General features: G+C 46.2%; 1 protein-coding gene across 1 annotated transcript; it reads left to right on the top strand.

Annotated features, from left to right (window-relative positions):
- The first annotated feature begins 2,428 nt into the window (after positions 1-2,428).
- LOC102514716 (glutathione S-transferase A4) lies at positions 2,429-16,966 on the top strand. The gene is made up of 7 exons (XM_006182361.3): positions 2,429-2,529; positions 3,483-3,587; positions 9,143-9,194; positions 10,490-10,622; positions 11,498-11,639; positions 13,144-13,275; positions 15,017-16,966. The coding sequence occupies exons 2-7, from the start codon at positions 3,498-3,500 to the stop codon at positions 15,137-15,139; spliced, it is 672 nt and encodes a 223-aa protein (XP_006182423.1). The 5' UTR covers positions 2,429-2,529; positions 3,483-3,497; the 3' UTR covers positions 15,140-16,966.
- Positions 16,967-17,773: the final 807 nt, after the last annotated feature.

The following is a 17,773-nucleotide window of genomic DNA, read 5'->3' as shown; positions in this document are numbered from 1 at the left end:
GATGTATAAAGGGTCCATTTTTGTAGGTTAAAAAAATAGTAAAATATCAACCAATATGATATGGTTCAACCAATTACAAATAAGGAAATGGAGATAAATGTTTGGCTTATCAACAAAGCTGAATAATAATGCCTGTCCTATCTAGCTCGATAAAAGTGAATTCTCATAGAAAGGTGGGTTGGAGAAGGTTAACGAAGAACGATCACCTTCAGCAGGTTTGGAAAATGTGGCTTCCTGCTCATGTTAAACTGAGGAATCTCTATGATAGGTCAGAATTAGATTTAGAAAGATGAAATGGAACATATACTGTTATTTGCATATGAAAGTGACTTTCCTGACTCTCAGGGTGCCCAGTTGTTCTTGATTTGCTTCCTTCTAACTTAACATGCTCTCTCTGGGTAAGCTCACCCTTTTGCTGCAGGTTAATGCATCTCAGTCCTTTCTTCTAACTCGTCACTGGAGTAGTGGACAGTTCCAGTTGGATGGCTCATAGGAATGAAAGACAAATCTACTTATTATTATTTCCCCCAAACTTTATGGAGCTAGAAAGCAAGGTATTCATTCATTCATTCTTTCTTTCTTTTATTCTTTCATTTATTCTTTCAACAAGCATTCTCTGAAAGCATTCTCCATACTAAGCATTATTCTAGAAACAGGATATAAAGTACATTTCCAAAAATATGAAAATCCCTAACCTCATAGAATTTACATTCTATCAAAATTCCAGACAGTTAGCAAAATAAAAATATAGTACGTTAGATGACAATAAAGGTTATGGGGGGAAAAAACCCCAAGGAGGGTGGAAGAGGAAGTGCGTGCGTGTGTGTGTGTGTGTGTGTGTGTGTGTGTTTGCGGAAGGGGGCATCATTCTAGACTTCATTTCTTCCTCCCACCTCGTTAATATCTCACCTTTTCTTACCCATCTTCAGACTTACGATGCTACTCTAATTCACACAAATATTTAATTGGCCTCTCTCCACCCTGCAAGGCCCCAACTGATTCTCCACGTTTCTGCCAGAGGAATTCACGGAAAATAAGATCTGATTGTGTTAGTTGCTGCAATTGGTCAGCAACACAGGCTTCTCTAGCCAGATACTCTCAAGAGCCCCTCCTGGGTGAAAACAATAGTCAGCAACATCTATGGTCTGAGAAATGACAGAAGCTGCCTCTGAAAACAAAATCGCTCTGAAGGCCTTTTGGAGACAATATGTTTTTAATTTTAAAATTCAGGTGAATTTTTCATTCTACTCTCTAATACGTATGTATTGTTAAGTTTTAACTTATTTACCAGACAAATTACTTTTTTAGCCCTACTAACACCTCCGCCCCAACACCCCCAGTTCTTCCCACCCAGGAAGGTGCCATGTTAAGCTGTGGCTTAAGGCAGTTTTGTCTAAAGTATACAAAATGAAAGAAAAGCTCAGGATGATCCACCGGGTCATGAAAGAAAGAAGGAAGGGTAGGAGAAAAAAAGTTATGTATACAAACACAAAATGAGAGAAATTAAGTTCTATTGCTTAATGAGTTAACAGCACTTTTATTTCCTTAATATTTTTCATTGAAGTATAGTCGATTTACAATGTTGTGTTAATTTCTGGTGTACAGCATGATTCAGTTATGCGTATATATGTGTGCACATATATCCGGTTTCATCTTTCTATAGGCTGTTTACAAGATATTGAATGTAGTTTCCTGTGCTATACAGTAGGACCTTGTTAACAGCACTTTTGTGTTACGTAGCTATATGTGATATCTTTCAAAATACGAATTGTGTATCATGATTTGCATTTGCTCTTGAAGAGATTAGAAAAATCATCGTCAAAAGAAAGGCAAACTGCCACATGCAGCGCCTCATTTGGATGTGTCTGGAGTCTTGGAAGCTTGACTACCCTACGTTCTCCTACAAATGGACCTTGAGAGCTTGTTTGGAGGTTCTAGCAGGGGAGCGCAGCTACTCGTATACCCTTGACCGAGAAGAACGGTCCTCCTCTATCGGGGATGGTCGTCCTCTTCGACCGAGCGCGCAGCTTCGGGAGGGACGCACATGGAGCGGTGAGGGAGGAAGGGGACACCCGCCTAGCCAGCCAGATCAGCCGAATCAACCCTGGCGATCAATGGGGTGACAGATGTCGCAGCCAGATCGCCCTCACATCCGAGGTAACTCTGCCGAGCATGCGCTATATAAACCGAAGGAGACTCCAAACTTTTAGCATAGGTCGAGTTCTTGTTCATGCAGGATTTCTAACAGGCATTTTTAACTAAAGTTCAAGTCTAACTAACACTTAAGAGGTCACTGAATCCCCTCAAATCGTTAAAATTGGGTGTTAAAACGGGCTTGAATTTCTGTTGTCTTCGTATTATCCAGCATGCCTTGCAGATGGGTGGGGCATGCTAAATACTGCCGTCTCTATTGGTGAAATCCTCCGGAGCCTCGCCCACCGAGAGTGCCTCTGGTGGCCCGCGGGTCCCCCAGCTGCAGACCGCTCGCGGGGCGCTTTGTGCGGTTCCCGGCTCTCGGAGCGGACGCAGGTCTGTCTTCTTCCTGCCACCCCCACCCACCCCTTCCCCTCTTGTTTCTCCCGGCTCTGAGCCTCTCAGTTTCCCTCCATCCCATAGCCACCTCGCGTCCATCCTATTCCTGTCTCCCCCCAAGCTGGTCCTTTGCGCCCCCGCCTCCATCGGGGCAGACGCGGGTGGGGGTCGTGCTTGGCCCTGTGTTGAGTATCTTTATTAACCTGCTCTGTGGAGTCCGCAGCCCTGGGTGGGAGGCAGGCTCGGATGGTCTCCCGGGCCAGGCCACGTGGAGCCTGGCTCGGCGGCCGAGCGGTGGCCTGGGCGCACCCGGGGCTGGGGGCTCGCGTCCCCGCGGGTCGCGGGTGCGGCGGGGGCCTGCAGGACCCCGCTATGATCACTGCCGGCCTGCCTTACTGACAATGATAATCCTCGGCCTGTCCACCTGGATGCTCTGAAACTCAAATTCGCTGCCTGTGAAAGTGGATTTTTGCGGAGGTTGCGTGGGTGTGTGCATAACTCCGCGGGCCTCGGCGTCTGGCCTGTTCAGGCCGAATTTAGGAAATCTCAGATTTTTCAAGGTCAAAGTATAGGATATTCGGAGTCTGTGAAGTACCATGCAGCTAGCACAGATGTCTTTACAGCAAATGGCCCCAGCTTCCCAAGGTCCAGAGTAAGAAATCAGAAATAGAGACGATATGAAAGCCAAGTGGTGGTGTGGGGTTTTTTTTTTTTAAGGTTTTAAAATGGTGGTATGTTTTTTGTCGAGTGAGGGAAAACGCAGTTTGGAAAAAAAAAAACCACCAAAAAAAAAAAAAAAAACCCTTCCCCCAAAACCCCAAAATACCTGAAAAACAATTTCCTGTGCCAAAGTCCTGAATAGTCGTTTAGCCCCTGGGCACTCGGTCAAAGACAAGAAATTAAGGCTGTTCTCTGTTCTCGTGCGAGGAGCTGCTGCGTTTGTTTTGCAGAAAACCTGAAAGGCCATGATGTCTACGAAACCCAAGCTTCACTATCCAAACGGAAGAGGCCGGATGGAATCCGTGAGATGGGTTTTGGCCGCCGCGGGAGTCGAGGTACCCTACCTCTATGCTGTTTTCCCACAGGTTTTACTACAACGTTGAGACTTCTGAGGGAAGCGTCAATGGCGGAGCCCTGTCCTCTCCCACTGATATTTCAGACTTGGCTCCGTGAGTCAGAAGAGTCTTTCCAGGGTTTTTCTCTTTCTGAATGGAATGTATTTGATGGGATTCTGTTTTACTCTCAGCTTTTACTTAACCATTGGCGTCGGATCTACCATCAATATTTATTAATGAGGAGAAAGAAAGGAACCTTCAATTTGCCATACACCCAGAACATTTGTGAATATAGAATCTCTCGATGAATTTGCTGTTTACTCCAGTGGCTTCAGACGGGCAGCCTTCCTATCTTGTCTGCATACCTGTTTGCTTTGGCCCACAGTGTGTTTGGTTTTGTTCTGTTCTTGTAGTGTCTTATTTATGGGAATTTTCAGGTGAGAGCAAAAGTAGAGAAAACGTGGCCGGGAATTCCACCTACTCTCCACCCAGGTTCCACAACAATTAGCTTTATGCTAATCTTGTTTCATCTGTCTCCTCCCCTCCACTTGCTTTTAAAGCAAAACGCAAACATCATATCATTTCATCTGTGAGTACTTTAGTTTTTCTCTCTAAAAGATGAGCGTTTTAACACATAACCATGATATGATTATCACACCCAACAAAATTAACAACAGTTCCTTATTAACATCCAGCCCTCAGTCCAATCGTCTCAAACAGAACTTGTTCCTTGGATCTAAATTAGGTCCACAGGTTGCATCTGATTACATTTCTTTCAGTATCTAAAAAATCTGTAACATTTCCTCTGCATTTTTTGAAAATAAACTTTGCATCTGGAAATAATTTTAGATTAATAGTCAAGTTGTCCAGATAGTGCGGAGTGTTCCCTTGTAACTGTCCCTGTCTCCCCTGATGATGACATCCTACCTAAGCTCATGGAAACAAATTAACATTGGTGCATAACTAAACTGTAGACATGTTTCAAATCTACTTGGTCTTTTCCACGAATGTCCTTTTACTGTTCCAGGATCCAGCAGTGTATTTAGTCATTATGTTTCCTTAGCGTTTTGTAATCTGTGACCGTTTCTCAGTCTTTTTTTTATTTCACCACTATGACAGTCTTGCAAAGTATTGGTCATGTTTCTTGTAGAATCCTCCATAGTTTGGGCCTGTCTGGTGTTTTTCTCATGATTACACTGGGTTCTGGGTTTGAGGGAGTGTCTTTCTTACTGCATCATATAAGAGGTTACATGATATTAATGTGAGATGTCCCTTGTGCACTTACCTTGGTCACGTGGTTAAGGTGGTGTCTGCCAGGCTCCTTCACTGTAAAGTGACTAATTTCCCCTCTATTCTTTGGAACCGAATCATTCAGTTCAGCCCATACTCACCTCCTGGAGTGGGGAGTCTCTGCATTTAGAATTCCTATGTAAGGAAGATTTGTCTTCTCCTCCATTGGTTTACTTATTCCATCACTTATTTATATCAGCATGAATTTAAGCCTGATCAGATTCCGGCTCCTTTTTTTTCCCTACCTTTAATTATTTTTTCCTGCCAGACTGCATCAGAGTTGACACGGTGAACACATTTCTCTTGTGCGACATCAGGGGTGCATGATGTCTGCCTGCCTCGTTGTCAGCGTTGCTGAGCTTGGCCAGTTTGTTTCCGTGACATGAGCCTGATCCATGCGGCATGAAGTCTCCCCAGGTCCCCTTTCCACGAGTGGCCTCGCAGCCTTGGGCATCACCATTGTTAGAGATTACAAAATGGTGGCTTTCCTATTTCTGTCATTTCACCTGAATTCATGAAATGTGATTTTCTTTTAAAGAGCAATTGCTCACTGGTTAACTATTTAATTACCTTGAAGTACAGTTCACGTAAGAAAAGCAAGATAAACGCTTGATTCTGCCTCTTTATGAATTTGCAGAATAACGAGTCGTTACCCTAGCAACCTCCACAGGTGACAAACGAAGGTGGCTGGATTCGGGGTTTCGTTTTTTGTTTGCTGATTTGGTTTGGGTTTGGTTTCTGTGCATATCATTGTAACCCACCACGCAGTGTTTTACAGTTTTCTAAATTAGTCGATTTCATTTTTACATACAAATTCTGATTTCTGGCTTCTCTTGGGAAGTTGGAAGATCTGATGATACCAGGCCCTCCTTCCCATGGGCAGCAGTTGCTGACTCTGGGTAAGGACGGCCACTAGAGATGGACCTTTCTAGCTCAAAACCGTCTCCATCTCCCCTGTCGTCTCAGGACTCATTTTCTAATTGTGTTAAGGGGAGAGTGAAACAGTTCTTGATCCTTTGGCCTGAACCTGGTTGGCATATTTATGTCACCTGTCTAATCACTGTGTGCTTCAGAGCTTGCAGTTATTTAATAGGTTTTGCAGTGGGGGTCTTACACATGTATGTAATAGAATCCCTTGTCAAAATCAAATCCCCTCTCTTCTTTAGCTGCATCCTACCCTGCCCCTCCTATTCTCCTGTGAATCAAGATTCCTGGTTACAGTAAGAGAAACCCAGCCCTACACAAGTTAAATAAAGAAATGCACGGGTCATATGACCCGCCTACCCTAGACCAGGCAGGCAGGTGGGGTGAAGTCATTAGCCCAGCCTGGGTCTTGGCTGGAACTGACCAGGGTGGAGTTGGACTGACCCCCCTCACCAGGGCCGACCACGTGGTTTATAAGAGCAAGTCCCCAAAGGCAGAATCAGGAGTCCTCCTAGTACTTTGCCAAAAGACATTTTCAGCTACATTTGTGCTCATACAGATCTGAAATAGTGGCGAGGGCCAGGCTGGCAGCCGCTGGGTGAGTTCCTGATTCCCAGGGTCACAGTGTCAGGTAGAGCCTGACACTTAAGGCACAGGCATGCAGGTAACTATGTAACCGACACCTGCTGAGAGGCAGCCTGGCCTATTTCAGGGAGTCAGCATCCTCCTCTGTCTCACGCTTGGTTTGAGTCCCCAGACCTGGCTCTGTGCTGGATGCTGGGTGCTGCTGCTTGGCTGCTTGGGGCTTCATTTGCCTGAAGACCACCTGACCCCCCCACCCCCCGCTCCAAAAACCCAGTCAGATCCTCCTTGTGAAGAGGGAGATGAACGGTGTGAAAGAGAAGACGTTAAGGCCACAAACTCCTCGTTCAGGATTTCTGGGCAGTTCACTTAGAAGAAGGGACGGGTGTGAAGACGGAGTTCGAGGTGTGGACAAGGGCACTTCTCTAAAGAATTCCAGGGGGAACAGCACCCCGGTCAGGGAACAGCGACGGCTGACGGCGTGGACAGGAAACACTCTGTCCTGACAGCCCAGAGCAGCCCCCAGACAGTGCCCAGCCCCTTCCAGCTCTGCCTGGTGACGTTTTTCCATCCTCTCCCTCCCACCCTCTCACCTTCTGTCCTGGAACCGGTTTCTTCTACGGACAGTTTTATAAAGCTTGACATGACAGGGTGTCCGTAGTGAGAGTTCGCCTTTTGCTACGTGTTCCCAGAAGTCAAAAGCCAAAATCAGAACTATTCAGTTGGACTTGTTTCTAATAAAAGGTACATGTCTGGTCTCTCCCAGCCTTGGATGTGACTCTCTGAGGGGTGGGCCTGGGATGACACACAGACACACACACACACTCCTTCCCACACGCTATAAATGATGGTCAGAAAAGTTGGAGAGCAGTGAAGCAGAGGGAACGCCCCTGGCATCGCAGCTGGGCATTTGGACAAATGCCCAGAACATTCTTGCCTGGAGGCTACTGCTCCGTGGGCCCCAGAGGGAGTGCCTCTAGGACACTGAGGCTCCCTCCTCCCATACAAGGACTCAGGGGGTAGGTCAAGCCATGCCTGCACCCCATCATCCCGATGAACCACTCCCCTCCCCCCCCAAGCCAGCCAGTTGAGGAGGAGGAGAGAAGCTGGGTGACATGGGGGGCAGAGCAAGGACTGACCGGGTAGGGAACCATCTGGGGACTCCGTGGGGATATGAAATGCATTAGTGCATTAGAGCACGTTTTATAAGTCACAAGAAAAGTCACTCTCACTATTCCTTCCCCTCCGCCCCCAGCCTTTTAGTTTGAAAACTTTAAAATCCACAGAAAAGCTATCATTGTCCAATGGACAACTTTCAACCAAATTCACCAGTTGTTCACATTTTGCTACATTTGTTTCCTTCTCTGTCTGCTTTTTTAAATTCTCCATCATTTGAAAGTAAGTGTCAGACAACAGCCTGTATCTTCCTGTTGAGAAGGAATAAACAATTAATCTAATAACCTCAACATCATAGTCACAACTAAGAAAATTAGTACTAATTTTACAACATCAAAGATATGGTCCATATTCAGAAGTTCCCTGTTGTCTCCCAAATGTCTGTACAACCGTTACTTATGTATTTAGCAGTTACAACTGCCCCTCCCCTGCTCCAGGATCTAATCAAGCAAGATTCAGGCATTTGCTGGTTGTGTCTCTAGTCTCTTCATCTAGAACAGTACCTACGGTTGTTGGTCTCTTCCCTTCCTTTCACTTAACAGAAAAGGAGTGTGTGGAGGAGGAATTGAGTCTTTTGCCTGAGTTTCTGCCAACAGAAATAATGAGTTATGAGGCTCGGAGGCCACATACTATAAAGAAGAGCCGAATCCTTTTAAAATAAAGATTTGCCCTTAAGAACGGGGCTCCTGCTTTCAGTTAGGAAGTAAATGGATGTCTAGACACGTGGTGAGGACCACGGAGTGGGATCGGCTGGAGGCAAATGGTCCCGCCATCCAGTTTCTGAACCCTGCGCATCCCAAGGAGCTTAAAGACAAAACCAAAGTTCTGGAGGCTGGAAGGAGTCCAGGCTATTTATGTGACAGAGCGTCCCTCATTCTCCCCTTGTAGTCCGGTGCAAGTTAGGTCACGGCAGGGAGCACAGGGTGTCTCAGGGTGTCTCCTGGTGGGGAGCTGAGTTTGACCACTTGGGAGATGGAGAAACCTCCAGATCTTCCCGCTGCAGAGGCATTTTTTCCTTGTCCTAATTAAGTTACTTGTGGGGTGACACTTTGAGATTGTGGGAAGCTTCTGTGCCCTGGGACCCAGTGATTTCAGCACCTATTATGATCCTTATTGGAATCGGTTTTTATGTTGTAGGGTGAAAATTGGGGATTTTCTAGTTTTATCATTAATTAGGAATAATTCTACATTAACTAGGAATAATTCTCCTGTGAAAAAGAGCTTTATTTTTCTCTCTTTTTAAAAAAGTATCAGTTATGGACACGGGTTTTTGGTTGGCGTGTGTTACTATAACTGATAACACTCTTTTCAAACCTTGAATTGTCCCAGATGTGACTAGGGAATCCCTCTCGTGCAGGGCCCTGCCTGCCTTCGCCTGTGACGTGTCCATAAGTCTTTGAGCCCATCCCCACTTTTAGACATCACAGAGTCCACCTTTTCTCCTGGGAGCCCAGTGATATTTAGAAACCCAGATGTGGGTGCTGAGTGTGTCCTTTTCTCTCTGCTTTTGACTAGGTATCTTTGTCTTGAACCTATAATGACATTTCTCTTCTTTTTTGGGGGGGCTGTCTTTTTAAATTTAGTTTGATGAAGAATTTTTAGAAACGAAGGAGCAGTTGCAGAAGCTGCAGGATGGTGAGTATCAAAATGTATTACTGTCAGTAATGCTGATTTTTTTTAAGAACTGATATTTATGTGGAAGGGCAAAGATGCTCTTGATGCTCTGCATCCAGAACAGCATCCTGAAACCAGCCAAGCAAGAGGGAGCAGTCGCTGAAATTGCCAGGAGGTCGCTTTGGATTCAGTAGTTTCAGAGAAGCTGGTGAAAGGGAGGGAGCAGTTCCTCCCTCCATCCGAGTGGGCGGTCCTTCTCCATCCCTCTCCTTCCCCGCTGGCTCCTGGACTCCCTACCCCCCACCCCCCCCCCCAGACTTTTCTTCCTCTCCTTCATCGCTTCCACTTCTGTCCTCATCGTCCCTTTTACACTGGGCCGCTGTCTGCACTAAATACCGGACAGACTTGACACCAGTGAAAGGCCCCCCCCCGCCCCATTTAACTCCTGGTCACACCCCTCACACACACACACACACACACACACACACAGGCCCCTGTAAGCAGCCTCCTTCCTGGTCATCAGCAGGGTCCTAAGGCCCAACTCAAGGCTCCCTGGAGAGGGACCAGCTCTGCAAGGCTGTGATGCCACCTGTCCTGCGTGACACTACATGAATCCGTCAGTTTCCCACCCAGGGCTGGGCTGGATCCCATACGTGCCTCCCTCCCTGGGTTTTGGTGCATGGAAGGTGTTTGAAACAGGCTTGTTGAAGAAAGTAATCGGTTACTTTTTGACTAGTGACAGTGAACTTGCTGGAGGTAGCTGCAGCTGCGGACACGTGTACGTGAGTATCACGTGGTGACTTGGGTTTCATTACCAGATTGTCAAAGCAGTGCAGCCACAGAACATTCTGCAGTAACGGGATTGTTCTCTTCTGCGCCGGCCAGTGCAGGAGCCACCGGCTGTGTGTGACTGCTGAGCACTTGAAATGTGTGCAAGGCGACTAAGGAAGTGAGTTTTAAATCGTTCAAAAATTTGATTAATGTCACTTTACGTTTAGCTGCACACATGCCGCTACTGGCTACTGTCCTGACCAGCGCAGCTCTGGGGAAATGTCTTCACTAGTTCTCCCCTTAACACTGAGGCTACTTATTTCTCTTGGGGTGAAAGCCAACAGGGAAGGTTTAGAGCAAAGCTAGTTTTCAGCTTGTTTCATGGCTAAATCTCCACCCCTGAATGAAGTTGAGGGTGCTTTACTGTTTCCGAAGGCCCTGGCCCCATTGGGTCAGGAAATGGGTCCCTTTCCATTCAGCAGAGCATTTTTGGAGTGTGGAGGGCAGGGAAGCGGTCATGCCTAACTCAGGGCTTCCATTCCCAGGTAACCACCTGCTGTTCCAACAAGTGCCAATGGTTGAAATTGACGGGATGAAGTTGGTGCAGACCCGGAGCATCCTCCACTACATAGCGGACAAGCACCATCTCTTCGGCAAAGACCTCAAGGAGAGGACCCTGTACTGTGGCCCCTCTTATGTGTTCTCTCGCCTGTCCACTTACCGATGCTTTGCTGATAAGCTGTCCTCTACAGCACACCTGTCCACCTCATGTCTTGTATTGTTAGTGCAAACAGGGAACAAAACTCCAGAAAGGTCGTCAAGACCAGTTGGGAAATCAGTACAGAGAGTCTGAGTAAAAGGACAGAAGAGAATTGAGTTCAGATCACAGAGCGTGTGTCTGGGATACGATGCAAGTTTCAACATCTATAAATGCTTTGATATCATTCTTCATCTTTCTTGCAAATGTATTGTCATTGAGTATTAGGAATGGGGAGCTGCTGGAACATTCAGGGCCCAGGATACTGTGCATTGGATTATAATTTGATAATTATAATGATTCAGAGCCTGGTCTTGGTACCCCCTGGAGCGTGACCCTGGGCAAAGCGTTAAGCTCTGGTGTCCTGATGAGTTCCCCCTACGACGGGGTTAACAATAGCACATTCCTCACACTGTCATAGGATTCAATGAAATACTGGATATAGAGTGTTTAGCACTTGGCACACACCAAGCATTCTATAAATGATCCCCACTATTTTTATAAACATGAAGTACCGCCCACACTGAGCGTGGGTGCTGGAGTGAGGGCTGGGGTGCAGGGGCCAGGGGGAGAGGACACTGGCAATTCTTGTGCTTTGAGATTCGTGACAGGTTTTTCTGAATTACAGCTAGAACTGACTTTGCGTCTTTGCTCTTGAGGGACGGGTGGAGATGAATGCTTCTTGGCACTTAAGTTGGCCAGGGCCTTAACTAAAAAGCACTCTGGATACTTAGTTGTGGAAACGGATGAGTTCAAAGAGGGGCGACTGAGAAAACTGCTTTTTTGTGTTTTGAAGGATTGACATGTACGTGGAGGGGACACTGGATCTCCTGGAACTGCTTATCATGCATCCTTTTCTCAAACCAGACGATCAGCAAAAGGAGGTGGTTAACATGGCCCAGAAGGCTATAATTAGATACTTTCCTGTGTTCGAAAAGGTAGGTGGCAGAGAAGCCTGTGAACACAGCACCACTGGACCACAAACACCCCTTGCTGCTCAGGCAGAGTTGAGCTGAGTCCCGCTGGACCCACCTTGCTGGACTCCTGAGAGCTGGCAGAGTCTGTCAGCACAAAGCCAGGATGTCTTGGAGCTCCCAGACTCTTCCAGAGTCTTCCATATTTTCTGGGAAAAATAGGGGCCCATGTGTGCATTCTCATAATTTATATTTGCCAGGTGCCACCCTGTGAGGGATTCAGAAAAGCAGAAACTATCTATTTCCTTCATTCGTTCGTTGTGCAGACGTGTGTATCAGGCCTCCTACTTGACTGATGGGGAGAGAAGACCCATTTCTGTTTTATTTCTCTTCTCTTGGCTCTTTTTGTTTTCTGTTTTGTTATTTTTCTTGTCTTCTTACTGTGTCTGTTTTTCTGAGCTTCAAACTCCTCTCTTTTCCTCAACTGACAGGTATTGTTTTAAATGCTTCAATTAAAAAACAAAAGAAGAGGAGGTAAAAACACGGAGTAGGCAGACTTCCTCTGGCCTTCTGTGTTTTTCTGTCCTTGGTTTCATGGTCTCTTGCCCACAGGCACTTTAGGAAGGTAGAATGATACAGTGCAGAGAGGGACTGTGACAAGGGCGGTGCCTTGGAGAAGGTCACTGCCGGTTCCTACGGAGAAGGCTGTGCCAGGGTTCTGCCCAGAATGGGAGCTAGACATTGTTACCCTCTTTTACATGTAATGAAACAGTCACAGAGAGATTGAGTGATGTGTCCAAGGTGGGAGCCGGGACTGGAACTCTGGCCTCTGACCGTGACTTCTCCCACTCTGCTCCATTAGCTCTGTCTGATTTGGAGACATCTGTAGAGCCCCTGTGAGACACACACATGTGTTCACACTCGTGGGCACCTGCCAAGGCATCTCCTCTCTTCTCTCGCTATGCCTTGCCTCTTCCCGATCACCATCTATTCCTGTGAATCTCTTCATCCATATGTGACTTTCAAAATGAGAGTCAGGATGAACTCTTGTTCTTTCAATTTTCTTTGTCTTAGAAGATGTGAAAGGAAGCCTGCCTTTTTTTTTTAAATCATCATGTCTAGTTTATGACTGAGTCCTGAAGGTCGTAGAAACTCAGAACTGGCAAATGAGATTAGGACTTACGGCACGTCCCCCCAGCCTCTGGAAGGCATCAGGGCTAATTCTTTTCTGTAGGTACGTTTAGGGAATAAATGTATCCTTTTAAAGCACTGGATGTTAAATCCAGAATTAATGTCTCCTTCCCTTTTTCAGGAGCTCATTCTGATGTAGAGCAGATATTAAGGGATGCCTTCATTTCTGCACCTTTTGCACTCTCTCCTATCGGGCACCACCTCTTAGTCGACTTTATTTATAAAAGGAGACAAGGCTGTAGTTTTGGTCCTTCTCAGGTGCTGCGCTGATTGCACAGCTTCCTCAGTTTCTCCACGTCGAGTATTGTAAATGATGCAGAATGCTTAAACCCTGCAGGTTTTACGGGAACACGGACAACGGTTTCTTGTTGGTAATCAGCTGAGCCTTGCAGACATCATTTTACTGCAGACCATTTTGGCTCTAGAAGAGAAAATTCCTAACGTCCTGTCTGCCTTTCCTCACCTCCAGGTAAATAAAGCAGCATTTTAGAAGGTTGGCTGAGAATTCTCAGACCTTCTTTAACGTCTGTTGATTGGTTGGCTCTGTGTGTGTGTGTAATTCTTTTAGGTTCTAAATAGGTCGCAAATTGGAAGTGTCCGAGGCTGAGGTCTGAGAGCTGCTGAGAGGCACCCTACACATTACCCCAAAGAGTTCTCACCCCTCTCCTTGCCCAGATTCCAGGGATAGACTTGTATGTGTGACTCAGTTTATTCCTCGGTATTGTGGCAGGATTGATCCTAGAATTTGGAAGCAGAAAAGGGCTTTAAAAACTAATCTCATCCAATGCCTTCAATATACCTCTGAGGAAACAGAGACCCCGCGTAAAGAAGTCAGCAGCCGGGATGGCCTCATTAGTGGGGGCCTCAGCTTTGTGTTCAATCCAGTGGGCTTTCTTCTCCACTAGAGGGGGCGCAAACTCCAGCCACTTGGGCCAAATCAGGCCTGCCACCTGTTTGTGTAGCCCTCTTGAGCGAAGAATGGTTTTTACATTTTAACATCAAAAGAATAATAGTACTTCCTGACACCTGAAATTATATGAAGTTCAAACTTCGGTGTCCGTAATTAAGTATCATGGGCACAAAGCCACGCCTACTCATACGTATGTTGTGTTACCGCAGCAGAGTCGAGTCGCTCGGATGAAGACCATGTGGCCCGCAAAGCCTAGAATATCTACTAACTGGCCTTTATAGAAAAAGGTTGCCAATCACCTGTCTAGACCAAACTGATACATCTTTGACCAAGTTAGCAAAAGCCAAGAGAGACACACACTAAAATCTCTGAAGAGTAACACATATACTTAAAAAAAATTTTTTTTTCCAAGTAACACACATCTATTTTATGTATAGCAGTGAGTACCTGTTAATCCCAAATTCCTAATTTATCCCTCCCTGCCCTTTCCCCTTTGGTAACCATAAATTTGTTTTCTATGTCTGTAAGTCTGTTTTTGTCTTGTAAATAAATTCATTTGTATTATATTTTAGATTAAACTTATAAGTAGATAGCATATATTTGTCTTTCTCCATCTGACTTACTTCACTTAGTATGATAATCTCTAGGTCCATTCATGTTGCTGCAAATGGCATTATTTCATTCTTTTTATGGCTGAGTAGTATTCCACAGTATATATATACTTTATCTTCTTTATCCAGTAATCTGTTGGTGGACAGGTTGCTTCCATGTCTTGACTATTGTAAATAGTGCTGCTGTGAACATTGGGGTTCGTGTATCTTTTCGAATTAGAGTTTTTCTGGATATGTGCCCAGGAGAAGGATTGCTGGATCATATGGTAACTCTATTATTAGTTTTTTAGCAAACTCCATACTGTTTTCCATAGTGCAGAAAGCCTGGTCTAGATTCTAGCCACTGTTGGCAGAAATGATAAATAACTATACCAAGAGATCAAACCCGGGAGTGAGGGGAGGGTATAGCTCAGCAGGTAGAGCACATGCCTAGCATACACGAGGTGCTGGGTTCAACCTCCATCAAAATAAATAAATAAACAAATAAACCTAATTATTTCCCCTCTCCCAAAAAAAAAGAGAGAGAGAGAGAGATCAGACCCTAAACAGATGCTGGATCATGGTTTCATGTGGATCCCTGCAACAACTATTCATTGAACACATTTTGATGGGCCATTTTGCATACCGGTGTTTTCATAGAAACGAATACCTTTGCTGTTCGCCTTGAACTTTTGTGTTTCCCTTTTCAGGAGTTCACGGTGAAAATCAGTAACATCCCTACAATTAAGAAATTCCTCGAACCTGGCAGCAAGAGGAAGCCGCCCCCGGATGACATCTACGTGAGAACCGTGTACAACATCTTCATGCCGTAGAGCGGCTCCCACGGCTGCGAATGAGCGCCAGCCCCGAGGTCGCTGCGTCCACAGTAGCGTCTTAATGGAAGCCAGGCTGTCGTGATCCAGCTGTCGTGGTGCTGTGTGTAGTTGTCCCTAAGTTGGTCTTTCATGTCGAGGAGCTCTCTTCTAGAAGCATCAACCTGTCTTGTCCAGTGAGTAATTGTTATGGGACCCCCTTCCGAACACCTTTTTTGGAGAGGCCGGCATTTAAGTTAGATCTGCTCTGTCTGCTAATCGCCTGGTAATGAGGATGGGCAGGACCTCGTGTTCTCGCCTGAGCTGCTTTTCTCCTTTCCTTCTCCCATTCTAACCACCCCCTGCCCCAGGCTCGTCTTATTTTTGGTGCCTCATGACAACGGAATTCGCTAGATAGTGAGTAACTCTCCTCTGAGTTATAATAGATCCATGGTAGTCATGAACGCCATCGATATTTGCCAAAATAAAGGATTTACAAATCATTGCCCTGCTGCTAGAATTTTTAAATTAAATCGTTTGTAATATATAATACATTCACATGGTTCCAGAATCGAGAAACCATAGAAGGCTATCCAGTTAAAGTGGTTTGTTTTTTTATTTTCAGTTCTGCCCTCCATAGGCCAGCATCTTTATCCTTTGTGTATCTTTCCAGTTATATTTGACCCAAGTATAAGAGAATATAAATATATATAACTTTTATCCTCTTACTGCCCAAATGGTTATTTGTAGACTTCTAAATTTTTACGTTTCAAGAACTAAAAGTGTGGCTTGTTCATACTGCTTTAAACATGTGTTGACTTACATCTCAGATACTAATTGAGCACCTGATACGTGCCAAATAGCATGCCAGGAGGCAGGAACCCTGGAACAGAGGCCCTGCTTTAGGAAAAACTCCCCATACAGTAGGCGAGATAGATGTGTAAACAGCAGAAGTCATTTTAGAAAAGAAAGAATTATCACTTTGGGAGTAACTCACACTTGGGAATTTCAAAACTGAAACAAAAGGCAACTGTTTGATTCAGGTCCTGTAGACAGGACGCACTCATTCCTTACGGCCAGAGGGATTTTTGCCCAGATGTAAAAAACTGTCATGAGAGGACCCTGAATGCCTGTCCCAGCCACGCAAGTGCCTCAGGGTTTTATTAGAGGAAAATCCAGCGCAGACGTGAAGGTCTGTCTTCACACTTGGACGCAGTGAGCACTGTCATCATGCTAATATTCAGAACTGCTGGAGGAGTCGCGGCAGGGCGGCAGGTGCTGCATGGGGCAGGCCCGAGGAGCACTGGTGACCCAGGCTGATGCAACCGCCAGGCTCCTGAGAGCAAGAGAAGAAAAAGAAGAAAATGGGGGCAGGGGTATAGTAAAAAGCCTCACCTTCCCAAGAGACAGATCGGGCCTTTGCTTCTGGGAGGTGATCTCTGAGTCTCAGGAAATGTCATCTCTGAAAGGCGTGTCTTTGTTTGCCTGGGGCCCTGGGCCAGCCAGATAACAACTATGACTTATGGCGTAGGCGTGGTGTCAGCTCCCCTCTGGAGGGTCTGCTGACAGCCCAGCCACGTGGGCAGACAGACATGTCCCCGTGATGGAGCTCCAGTCAAAACTCTGGACTCACCTGAGTGAGAGTGGGCTTCCTCTGTGACAGTACTCCATTGTCACCTGTGCTTGCCAGGAGGAGCTGGCACTTGCTGTTTCATGCTCCACAGAATGAGGACATCTGGATGCTCTGTACCTGGAACTCTCCTGGACTCTGCCCTGTGCATCTCTGCCCTTGACCGAGTTTCCTCTGTATTGTCTCCCTGTAATAAACCGTAGCTGTGAGTATAACCATTTTCAGTGAGTTCTTTGAGTCCTTCCGGCCGACTGGCAGACCTGAGGGTGTTTAGGGGACACTCCCTGAACCTGTAGTTGGTGTTAGAGAGAGGGTGGTCTTTCTAAATTCTTCAGGGAGAAGAAACTTCACACTCATTTGGAGGCTGATTTACACATGGGAACCAGACATCGACTTGGTAATACCCAGGGGTCTCTATCATTGAGTTTTGTGGGACAGCAAAAAATCTGGGCTCTTACAGGACCTTCTGGATGGGATTTTACTACCCAGGGCCATTGCCCAATAATATTCATCAAAGGCCTGCTGTGTAGACCATAAGCTATAGAACAAAGGGTGTTTGGGGGTTTTAATTCTCTTAGACACAAGGGGACCCTTAAGGCTGGCTCTTTGAGACGACAGCCCGGGAAGGAAGTTGGCTTCTGCACTGAGTTAGAGGATTAGAGAAAGTAATTGCGAGAGGCCAGGCCGCCTCCAGTGAAGACACCTTCCCACGTGGGTCTGCTCAAGGTCACATGACCTTAAATGCTGCAGTTCACTTCCCAGCTGAGAAGCAAGTTCCCCTCCCCCACTCCACACAGGTGCGGTACCCCAGCTTTGTCGCAGCCCCTCATGGGTCCAGACCCTTAGGTTTAAACGCGCTCCACCCTCCCATTTTCCGGAGCCACCAGATTCCAGTCATGGAGCAAGAAGTCAGGCGCTGGGTTCAGTATCTTCAAAGGCATCAGTTCAGTATCTTCAAAGACCCCTGAGGCAGGAAACCAGAGCAGAGCGGGGACAGGAGGCTCACCAGCTTACCGCTGAGCCAA

This window comes from Camelus ferus, chromosome 20, assembly GCF_009834535.1.
Source record: "Camelus ferus isolate YT-003-E chromosome 20, BCGSAC_Cfer_1.0, whole genome shotgun sequence".
Taxonomy (NCBI): Eukaryota; Metazoa; Chordata; class Mammalia; order Artiodactyla; family Camelidae; genus Camelus; species Camelus ferus.
The sequence above is the reverse complement of the archived record's forward strand: the minus strand, read 5'-3'. Positions and strand labels throughout refer to the sequence as shown.